The 12,509-nt window shown below is 36.5% G+C and overlaps 1 protein-coding gene across 1 annotated transcript in view; it reads left to right on the forward strand.

The window, feature by feature from the left end:
- Nucleotides 1–7,383, forward strand: part of LOC125226563 (elongation of very long chain fatty acids protein AAEL008004) — a 67,464-nt gene extending 60,081 nt beyond the window's left edge. The window contains exons 5-7 of the mRNA XM_048130563.1: nt 1,331–1,493; nt 5,318–5,454; nt 6,571–7,383. Of these exons, the coding sequence (XP_047986520.1) occupies nt 1,331–1,493; nt 5,318–5,454; nt 6,571–6,852 (582 nt within the window). The 3' untranslated portion in view covers nt 6,853–7,383. The remainder of the gene's footprint in view (nt 1–1,330; nt 1,494–5,317; nt 5,455–6,570) is intronic.
- Nucleotides 7,384–12,509: the final 5,126 nt, after the last annotated feature.

Consider the following 12,509-nt stretch of genomic DNA (forward strand, 5'->3'; position numbering starts at 1 on the left):
GCAAGGTGGTCATAGGAACTCTTTAGAAACGTCTCGGAGAGCACTAGATGACTGTTGAAAGAAAGGTACAGTCGGCGATAAAAAAGTTTGTGCCAAAAAATATTTTTTCTGCAAAAAAACCTGTTACGAGTAGATACCTAAGTAAATGCCGGTTGGGGTAGGTTAGGATTTTATGACGAATAATTAAGTAGCGTAACGACTTTACAAGGTTAAGACTAATTTGTGAATTTAAGTGTGTGTGAGTTCTCGTTCGACACCCCTGCTGGGGTGTGAGTGGCCCCTTCCGCGCTGGGCGCTTTGGGGCGCGCCCCATCCATGTGGGGCGGTCTGACGCCGTCTATTTGTGAATTTAAGAGGCGCCAGCTATATAATATCAAAGAGGATGGATAAGCAAGGACGATATACCGCGAGTCCGCGACTAAAATTCAAACAAAAAAATGTAACTCTGAAAACTAAGTTCGTTTGTCCCTTTCTATCAGCACCAATACGTCGGAAAAGGGACAAACGAACTTTATCGGCTTGACAACTTTAGTGAACGTTTATAAATAAGGGGTTAGGCTTCACAGCCCGGAAGTGGCATTTTCACCAATATTTTTCATTTATTTTTAAAGAACAATTTTAGTATCAATGACACTCGTATTCAATACACTTTAAAAATAAATTAAGCCTCATCAGTGTAGTTACGATATCTTTAATAGATGCTGCGCTGACAAACGGTGCTACGTAGTATGATATGAACATTGTCAATCCTTTATCATGCTTGATAATTATAAGTGAAAGATTTTTATTACAGTCAAATTTGTAGTCAAATTGCATTGACTACCATTTCTCGACACAGGGATACAATATTTAAAACTTCAGTTTTAACAATTTAAACCATATTATCAACCAAAGATATGGCTACACGAGCGTATTTTTTCTCTATGATTCAGAGGTATATTTTTTCTCAAACTATCCATACTAAAATTATAAATGGAAAAGAGTGTGTGTTTGTTTGTCCGTCCTTCACGGCAAAACGGAGCGACAAATTTACGTGATTTTTAAGTTGAAATGGATGAGGGGATGGAGAGTGACATAGGCTTCTTTTTGTCTCTCTCTCTCTCTAACCACCCACTTCCCTAAAATGGAGGAGTGGAAGTTAGTATGGAGCTTTGCGCAATTTTCGAATTTAACGCGAGCGAAGCCGAGGGCAAAGCTAGTAATATATATTTTACAGACTTTCGGTACACACAGCGCCATCTAGTCCTCGTGTACAGAACTTCCACTGCGTTTAACTACCAACGTTCACTAGTAAACATTTCATTACTAAGTTTCACTGCTTATTCCACAGATGGCAGCAGCAGTCTGGTGGTACTTCATGGCAAAGATCATTGAACTTTTGGACACCGTTTTCTTCGTGCTAAGGAAGAAAAATCGGCAGATTTCCTTCTTGCACCTGTATCATCATTTCATGATGCCCATCTGTGCCTGGATTGGGGTGAAGTTCTTGCCAGGTAAATTTAAACGATCCATCTATATCAGTTTTGGTTCCAGTTTTCTCATTCACAGATATATTGAGTATCATAATACACGAAAGAAAAACCGGCCAAGAGCGTGTCGGGCCGCGCTCAGTGTAGGGTTCCGTAGTTTTCCGTATTTTTCTCAAAAACTACTAAACCTATCAAGTTGAAAACAATTTTCCTAGAAAGTCTTTATAAAGTTCTACTCTTATGATTTTTTCATATTTTTTAAACATATGGTTCAAAAGTTAGAGGGGGGGGACACACTTTTTTTCCTTTAGGGGCGATTATTTCCGAAAATATTAATATTATCAAAAAACGATTTTAGTAAACCCTTATTCATTTTTAAATACCTATCCAACAATATATCACACGTTGGGGTTGGAATGAAAAAAAAAAACAGTCCCCATTACATGTAGGGTACCCTTATCAAAACATTTTTTTTTCACTTTTTCTTTTACCACTTTGTCGGCGTGATTGATATACATATTGGTACCAAATTTCAGCTTTCTAGTGCTAACGGTCAATGAGATTATCCGCGGACGGACGGACGGACAGACAGACATGGCGAAACTATATAAGGGTTCCTAGTTGACTACGGAACCCTAAAAACGACAAAGCCTACTGGTGGCTGAGCGTAGCTGTCTCGGCATATTAATTTGATTTGTTCCCTAGTTGGATACAGAGTTGAAAAAAATTAAATCTTCACGACCGAACTAGATTAGTGGGTATAGTTGGTGGATAGTGATAGTGACCCTGCTTGTTAGGCCGATGGTCCTGGGTTCGAATCTCGGTACAGGACATTTATTTGTGTGATGAACACAGATATTTTAAAAAAAAATTTGTTCCTGAGTCATGGGTAGTTTTCTATGTATATAAGTATGTACATATTTATCGTCGCCTAGGACCTATATTACAAGCTTCGCTTAGTTTGGGGCTAGGTTTATCTGTGTAACTTTATCCCCCAATTACAAACTGAAATACTTAGATATCAAATATCATACACGAAAAAAATGCGACAAATCCAACTGGCGTCCGAGCCGGGGATCGAACCCGGGTATTGTCCCCAATTTTTTTTATTTAAACCGAAATTTCTGCAATGAAAGGAATGAAGAAAAATAAAGCAACAAAAAAAAATCATAACTAAACTATGAGCAATAATTGTATTCTCAAATCTCAAATGACAAATATGTATGTCTGAAATACTTCGAATCGCCTTCCCCTTTTCTTGCTTTGTATTGTAAATTTCTAATAATATAAGGTCAGTGTGGTGAAGACCGTCTACCCGGAAAGACCGTCTATTGACTATAACTTTTGTGTTTATATATCTACGCCTCCCACACCTCCGAAGGTATAGCAGTTTTTCATCCTCAAGCCATTGGTCTTCAGTACATATCCCTAGGACGAACACTAGTTAACAATAATCCTGATTTGTGTTTCGAGGTCGAACATCGAGTTCAACATGGTTCCGCAAAAAATTAAAATAAAATAGAAGCAGTCGGAATATTTGTATATTGTATATGTAACGTAGTCATCTAATAACCGTTCTTTCTGACTAGTACTATTAATTTACTCAAAACGCGCTCAATTTCTAGTTTTATGTTCTGAAATATGTAACTTAGAAATTGTGCCTACTCAGAAAGTCCGGTATAAAAGAGAAAGGCAAGACCGGCATATGATAAACAAGGAGTTGCCAACCTTTTTTAAGCTTTATTGGAAATAAGTGGAGTGTAAATGATATCAATATATAAGTACGTTTTTGGCTTATGGTAGTTGTACCATTTTTGATTTTAACTTCGAAATACAGTTTTGGTAATGATTCGTATTGTGTTACTAAAAACATTCAAAAGTATTAAGTAAAAATAAAATAATATATATGTGACATGGTTGTGAAGAATGATAAGAGGTGAACAGAAGTAAGCTGCATTATTCATCATCATATTTAAGTTGGTAGAATTATCATAAAAGTTCTACCCGTTTTTTATTATTTTTCTTTAAGTATATTATGAAGATTTAAATATTTCAAAAGAGAGTAGGGTTTCAAGTTGGTTATTATTTTTATAATCAGCATTACCCAACAGGGGCCGTATGGATACCCTTAAAAACGGTTTTGACCGACTATTTTACGGCTACCCGACCGTTAATTGACATTGCTGACTGTCAGTTTGACCCAAAAGTCGTCATGGATGTCATCAAATATTTTTTCGGGGGTGCTGATTTAATTTTTTTTATTATTGTTATAAATGGGCTTACTATTGGCAACAGACTAGCCAAAGGCAAAGACGTGGCCTACGATGGAGTGAGCTCGCCCAGAAGATGCCTGTTCACTCTTGATTTATTTAACAAAAAAAGACAATGTACACAAGCATATCATTAAAGTTTCGCCAAACTGTAAAACAGTTTGTTGGCGATGCGCTCCATCTTATCTAAAAATAACAATCCACCTATTAGATACACTACCTACAGACAGTACATCTGTTTCCAATAATGAACCCTATTTCGACGCCACACGAGTAATTATGCCGGTAGATACATACGCAACGGTCGATCTGTTAAATTAGGTATTATCCTGCAAGATAACGTGCATACAAATAGGGTCAATTTCTGGACACAATTTTACATGACATAATTTTAGGAGTTTTGTTAAAGTAATCTCAAAAATTTTGTAAGTTAGGTATATAATATTAACTAATTAATTAATTAATAATAAGTCGTCATGGGTGTCGTCAAATATGTTTTCAGGGGTGCTGATTTCAAAATGAATGACCAATTTGGAATCTGACGTTGTTGACTGTCACTTTGACACAAAAGACATCATGGGTGACACAAAAGACATCAAATAGATTCTCAGGGGTGCTGATACCAAAATTAATAACCAATTTAGAATTTGATTGTGCTGGCTATCATTTTGACACAAAATTCGCCATGGGTGTCATTAGTCGGTTTTCGGGGGTGCTGAATTAAAAATTAAAGACCACTTTGGAATCTGGCATTGCTGACTGTCACTTTGGCACAAAAGTGGTCATGGGTTTGGTCAAACAGGTTCTCGGGTGTGCTGGTAGTGACTACAGCAAAACCCAGACATTGCTAAGAAATGTTACCAAACTAATTCACGTACTACCTTTACTTAATAGCAAAGTTTCAAAAACAAATAAGTAGTTGGATTTATATGAGCCTGTAATATCGTGACTAAATTGGACCTGAAAAGAAAAGGTTATGAACCCCATCTACGGGACATATGCCGGTCTTGCCTTATAAATGGAAAAATGCTTATAACGTTAAAATTTCAACGTTATTTTATTAATTATCTAGCACATTCTGCCCTGTTATTACGTAAAATAACAATGATCATGGTTTTGGAACCTAGTCTCATATGAAATTACGCGAAAACAAACACTAGACGGTCTTTCTGTACTCATCGCGGGAGGACGGTCAACCCGCCGAGCCTTAAAAAATGTGATTTTTATGACTTAAAATTACCTTATTTCGCCAAAATACTATAAAAGCTTTGTAAAATATAATATTTGCTATCCCATAGGACCATGCGCATTACGCCAGACTAAATTAATTATAGAGTTTTATCCACTCAAACTTTATTTCAAATAAACTATGCCGGTCTTGCTCGCACTGACTTAGTAAGTAAAATGAATAACTGTATTTTCTATTTGTGCATGCTGAATGTTTCTCTCAAAGCATATATTGTGTTAACTACAAATGGAAACTGTTCTGGCCGTTGTGATAACTACATTCGTTAAACTGTATGTGTAATTATATGCTGTTTGTTTCCCTGTGCAATAAAAAAAAAATCATAATTACAGGGGGTCACGGGACGCTGCTAGGTGTCATCAACTCCTTCATCCACATCATCATGTACACCTACTACCTGATCTCGGGGCTGGGCCCGCAGTACCAGAAGTATCTCTGGTGGAAGAAGCATGTTACAACACTGCAACTGGTAAGCACTTATTTTATATCACAATTAACTAGTTTTTTCCCGCGGCTTCTCCCGCGTTCTAATAGTATTTCTATTCAAACGTAGAACTTTGGACCCCCATTTCACCCCCTTGGGAGGTGAATTTTGTAAAATCCTTTCTTAGTGCTACCTTATACCTTATTAGGAACCTAGGTGCCAAATTTGGAATCTCTAGGACCAGCTGTTTCGGCTGTAATCTATATCATTCAGTCAGACAGTTTCTTCTTTTATATATTTAGATTAGGATTCACGTGCGGAAAAAATAAAAAACAACCGAAAGGAAATGAACGAAGGGAGTGTTTAAAATTGATACGAATTACGGATTGTCTCTTCAGCTATTCGCGGTTGTATATTATTTGCCCGACAATTATAATGCAATACACGTATGCCTGAATTCCACTTCCCTGAATTTAAGACTTAAGAGACTAGTTTCTTAGAGAAGTTAATTGTATTTGACCTAATGAATCTTCAATTAAAGTTAACGGAATTCAATAAAACCACCGTGTATACAAGATCCGATACAGTCAGACTGAAACCAAACTGCTACTCTGTCCCAGCCCGTCCGTATTGACCTTATGTATTGTTTTTTCAACGGCGTAGTGTCTGCAGTAGAAGGTCCCAGGTTCAAAGTCTGGGTTAAGGACAATATATTCATTTGTTTACATTAGTACTGAATTATCTTATCATTTAATTACCCAAGTAAACAACGACACGACCACAAGTTCTAAAATTAAAGTCAGTACACCACAGCAGACTTTTGGCCGAAGGTTGTAGTGGTATTTGAACCTGCCGTCTAAAAACAAAACATTGTAACACTGCAAAAGAAAAATTGGTAGTAAAAACGTATTTTAGACAACATTTAAAATATGCAAATAAAAGTCAAATATAAAACAAATACGTACACTACACGGCAAATACAAATCTAACTAGGGTGCCTTCAGCAGCGGGGCAGGGCCCAAGCTGCCGGTGGTCAGAGCTACAGATAGAGGAACCACCTATGGGAACCACCGGACTATCCACGCCTTATCCAATATCACAGCCTTTGACCCTTCTTCATCTTGCCTTTGATCCAAATCTAATTGTTTTTTTTTTTTACAGATCCAGTTCTGCATTATTTTCTACCACAATTTCTCGGTCATGTTTGGAGATTGCAACTACCCGAAGGGAATCAACTTCTTACTTTCTTTGAACGCTGGCCTTTTCCTCTACATGTTCGGAAATTTCTATTACCAAAACTACGTCAAAGTAAAGAAATCTGTACAGAACGGAGATGTCAATAAAGAAGTCAAACATGCAGATAGCAATGGCCATGTCAAGCCAAGTGAAATAAACGGGGAAAATACGAAAACAATCGTTGCAGAAGAAAAGAAGGAATGTTAGCGAAAAGACTTATCGTATACTTATTATCAGACATCGTAACTATTCCGGAAATTTCAGTGCAGCAATTAAGGCTCATTCTATTGTTATTAAAGTGGTTTTCCACTGGCAGGGCAGAGCGGGGAGGGAATTGAAATTTGTATCAAATTTTCAATTTTCGCCCAGCGCATCTTCGGTGGAAATAGTAAAGATTAGAGATGGGCCGAATATGGACTTTGCCGAATACGAATATTCGGCCGAACATTCGGTTCATCTCTTACCGAACCGAACATTCGGCCGAATATTCGGTTACGCCATATTTTTAAGGCGGATGTTAAGATTAAAACTGTTAAAAGATTGACTTAATGATTATTGGTTACATAACTAAAACTGAGTTTTTATGATTTAGTGGATGACTATAAAACTTAGCTAAAACAACTCTGAAATCTTCTCAATTACGGTTTTTTTTTACTTTTTTAGAAAACAATACAATTGTACCTGTACCTATTTATATTTTGACGCATAGGTAATTGTGTCTTTTTAGTAGTTCCTTAGAAAAAGCTACTACTTAAAATAGGAGCTTATTATCCTATGGAATACGTAAGATCTTCATTAGTTATTTACTTTGTTTATTCGGTAAATATTCGGCAATGCAACCGAATTATTCGGCCGAATACGAACATTGAAAAACTTGCCGAATATGCCGAATACCGAATATTTACCGAATATTCGGCCCATCTCTAGTAAAGATTGACTAGGATGTGCGGGACTTTAACTGAGATATTTGTTAGTATAAAAATGAACTGTATTACTTCCGATTTAAAGTATAAATTAACTTTGATGGTAGTTTTCCACCGGCAGGGCGAGACGAAAAGTGGAAAAGGGTCCGGGCGATTTCAATTCCCTCCCCGCTCTGCCCATTCACGCCCTGCCGGTGGAAAACCACCTTTAGTCCTAATTAACTACTTCTGCCGGCGTATTACGCTTCCAATTTTGTCACTTATCCACGTGGGATACTGTGACGTGGGTAATACATCTGTCACTCTCACACTGACATACTTGCCAGAACGTGACGGATGCTTTATCCACGTAGATAATTGATAAAATAGAAAGCATAATACGCCGGCAGCTGGCTTCGGAAATATATGTAAGTATATTCTTTTAACGCGATAATGTATATAAGTATGTATTTATCTATATAAGTATTTATATCGTCGCCTAGCACCCATAGTACAAGCTTTGCTTAGTTTGGGGCTAGGTTGAACTGTGTAAGGTGTCCCCAATATTTAAAAAAAAATGTTACTGTACCAAAATTTCCGGAAAACTTCCGATGTTTGGTTATTAGGTAATGTTTGTGATTTACGTTAATATCTTCATTTTATTTCTTAATCTAATAAAATTAAGGTGAAAGGCAAACATTGAAATTCAATCATTGTACAGTCAGTTAATTTATGGAGATTTCTGGATACCCCACTTAATGTATTATTTTAGACAATTTTATCTTGTGATGTTTGAAATACATGCTTAGTTTAAGTGTAATTTTGTGTTTAGTTTAATTTTATCTTCAACGATTTGCTCAAATTATATATGACATCGAAATTATTTATTTAGAAATTGTGTTGTCTTGTTTGTTTGATAATAACAACGAAGCATAACTAATTGGAAATGTACAATAAAAAAAAATATAGAAATTAAATTTGAACAATTAATGAAAGCGCAAGGCGTAGTTTGTATTAATAAATAGATAGTAACTATGCATATGAATAGTATTTTTATATGACAAAATGGCATTTTAACGAAGACAAAACTATTTTTAGTAATATTACAATTGTGTTGATCATGTTTTGTGTTTAACAAGTCGCAATTATAGACAAATAATAAATGTGATACAAATTAAGTAAATGCAAATAATTTACCACCATGTGACACATACTGATTTTCACATCACCTATCAGGAAAATGTCATGTTTTCATGTATTCCAACAAATTAAAAAGATGTGTACTAGAACAGAACTGTAATCCCGCTTAGCAGGGAGGAAAAGTACAACTTTGTCTCTTAGTAAGAAAAAAAGACCTTTTTCCGTAATGGTGACGTGAAAACCTAATATTATATACTTACACCGTGTTTTTTTGTTTTCCGTTAAATTCGACGCGTTGTTAAGTTCATTATTACGAACCATCCTGTACATCACTTTTAGTTAAATTCGCAAAAAAAAATGTCGTTTTCATCATAATAATTAATAATAAATGAATTAATTAGTATGAGAGACCCTTATGGATAACATTCAAGTTAGTGTAAAGTCATTGACGGCACATGTCAAAACAAATAACATTAGGAAGTGGTAAGAGCTGTGACACACGTGTTCAGTAATTATTTTAATTTTTTTAATAACTCTGTAACCGTAAGAGTTAAGACGCTAATTTCTTAGAGAAATTAATTGTACTTGATCTAAAGAACCTTCCCTGAAAGTTAACGGAATTCAATAAAAACATCGTGTATGCAGGTTATACCTAATTAAAGTACTGCAGTCTTTAAAACAACTTCAATCTTTTTGCAATCACAACTATTACAATAAATAAGTGATCAGATTGATCAGTGTGTTGTTTTTCGAACTCTTTGAACTTTCTATAAGACTCATTATTATTCAAATGAATTGTACTATAAATGCGACTATAGTTAATTTACTAGCGGGACTTGTACAAATGATGCCAACATTCAAGTATGTAGTATAATTTTAACATACACACTATACTAAGGCACTGGTCCCATCGCGAGCTAGTAGGCTACAAAAACGAACAAAAGATAAGCATTCCCGTGCAAATAAAAGAGACACGGCGATTTTGATAGCTCACCGCTGGGCGAGTAACTATAAACATCGCCGTGTCTCTTTTATTTACACGGGAGTGATTATCTTTTGTTCGTTTTTATAGCCCATAGCTCATAGCTTACTAGCTCGCGGTGGGACCAGTGCCTAAGTCTGACCGATTTTTGTCATAGTAAATGTATAGCGATACACACGCTATCTTGGAAAACCGGCTATGCCTCAGAGCACATAATACTATAGATCGGACAAGCCGCGCCGGCGGATCTGTCGCAGTTATTAGCTTATTGAGCATACAGTTCTGACCCTCTAGCACAAAACACAACATGCCTTGTCGCGCGCGCGAGTCCATACTTGAAGGCGCGCTTGATGTATGGACTCGCGAGCGACAAGGCAAATTGTACTAAAGGGTCTGTTGTTGCGTCCGTTGCGTTTTACACGACACAACTCGCTGGTCGTTCGCATGTACACAGGACTTGGAAATGATGCGCGTGTGTTACGCAACAGGGTGCGTAGCCGAATGGCACAAACGCTCACGCGAAACGAAACGCTAGTAGATATGTATCTCTATCGCTCTTACGTATTGGCGCGACAGAGCCAGACTTCCTTTCGCGGCATTTCTGCCATTTGGCTACGGGGCCAGGAATGCCCAAGTGTGTATGCTTTGTGTGTGTTTAAGAACTCGCGATATGCGTATTCAATACAAATCGCCGGCATGTCCGATCTACTTCCATCCTACATCTGTGGGCAATACCAACTCGACTCGGAAAACCGCCCGCCATTAAGACACACATAAGGCCGGCAACAGACTCTTCAATTTCATAATCTTAAAAAATCAGAATCTTATGAAATCAGACCGAGTGCCTTGCCACACACATTCTTAAAATTCAGATTATTCGCAATCTGTCAGATCAATCCGAAAAAGTCATAATCTTAAAAAATAAGACTGTGTGTGGACATTTGTGAAATTGTATGGAAATCCGTGCACTCGACCTGATTTCATAAGATTATGATTTTTCAGATTATGAATTTTAAGACTGTCTGTTGCCGGCCTGAGAATTGTTCATGCACAGTCTACTATTATGTAGACCCTAGGGCATTATAATTGACATTTTTTTTTATTATGGAAACGTTAATAGAAAGTAATTATAGATAAGTAATGTAATGCAAACATGTTTTTACTAAATAAATAAATAAATAAATAAATAAGTCTATAGACTTGTATAGGACAAGGTAAAAAAATGTATCCAAATTTCGGGCGGTTTTTCCAAGCCTTACATATTACTGAAAACTAATTTGATTTTAAAAACATTTGTGAAATGGAAACATTAGAAAACGTAATTTTGTCAAACGTACGGCGATCCCATTAAAATAGCGAAATAGTGAATAAATAATTATCAATTGTTTTTGTGACTTTCATTGTAACCGTGAACGATTAGAGGTCGATGGTCGATAAATGGCTACTTTTATTCAAATCGTCATGAAGACAGTTTCACCCTTTTTTAACGGTTTCTATAGGTACTTACATACCTCAAAGATACTTATACAGTGTGGAAAAATCGAATGCCACATCAATGGCAACTACCTTAAATATTGTAAAAGCACATTTCTTCAGAAAGTCTCCATTACACAAAATGTGCTATTTACAATATTTAAGGTAGTTGCCATCCATGTGGCATTCGATTTTTCCACCCTGTATAACTCTGTAAAAGACAAAGAAAGTATAAGAAAACAACAGAAACGTCAAGAATAAATTATGAAACTACATTTATAATTTTGAGACTTAGCAAATAAGGGGTTTAAAGAAATGAACGAGTCATATTGCAATGGCAACGTGTAAGCCCATCGCACATACAACAAACACGAGCAAAAACGAGTAGAAATGGAACTACATATTTTTTATCATAGTAACACTTACTTTTTAACCCCCGATGCAAAAACGAAGGGGTGTTATAAGTTTGACGTGTCTCTCTGTGTGTTTGTCTGTCTATCTATCTGTCTGTCTGTTTGTCTGCCTGTTTGTGTGTGTGTCTGTCTGTGGCATCGTAGCTCCCGAACGGATGAACCGATTAAAATTTGTTTTTTTTGTCTGAAAGCTGAGTTAGTCGGGAGTGTTCTTAGCCATGTTTCATGAAAATCGGTCTACTATGTCGCGGTCGGGTTTTTTAATTTTTTTTTAATTTTCATACAGAAGTGTCAAAATAGTTGCGACATGCAAAATGGTTTACATAGACGGTGACGTCTCTATTTTTTCAATTGAACCTTTATCTCACAGTTCACTCCTGGGACACCCACGAGAGGAAGGGGGTGGTAAAATTCTTAACCCGTCACCACAAACGGGATAAAACATAACATCTCTTAATACGATTTTTAACCCAGTGTCCATTTTAAATCATTGTTGCACCATTACCGACACAAGTTGCGTTTACTTTAAAACAAACTACTAAGTACTTTTATATTTAAAAAACGCATTGTCAATGAATGTAATGCAAATTAAATCATTGCTTCATTCCTTTAATCAAGCTTATAAGGCGATTCGAATAAACACTGATTTTTTATTGATATCTGGATATTATTTAGCTGTTCATCTCTCTCGCGCCAATGCATTAAACAGAAGTATGAGCTGAATAACAAGTGATTGAAATATAACCTACTTAATTTTATTTCCTGACTAAATAGTTTGTCATACTTGGTAGTGATCCTAAAGCGCTGGTAGCCTAGCGGTAAGTACGTGCGACTTTCGTTCCGGAGGTCGCAGGTTCGAACCTCGGCTCGCACCAACGAGTTTTTTGGAATTTCAGCGAAATGTCATTTGATATTTGCCAGTCGCTTTTCGGTGAAGGAAAACATCGTGAGGAA

The sequence above is a fragment of the Leguminivora glycinivorella genome, chromosome 5 (genome assembly GCF_023078275.1).
Source record: "Leguminivora glycinivorella isolate SPB_JAAS2020 chromosome 5, LegGlyc_1.1, whole genome shotgun sequence".
Classification (NCBI taxonomy): domain Eukaryota; kingdom Metazoa; phylum Arthropoda; class Insecta; order Lepidoptera; family Tortricidae; genus Leguminivora; species Leguminivora glycinivorella.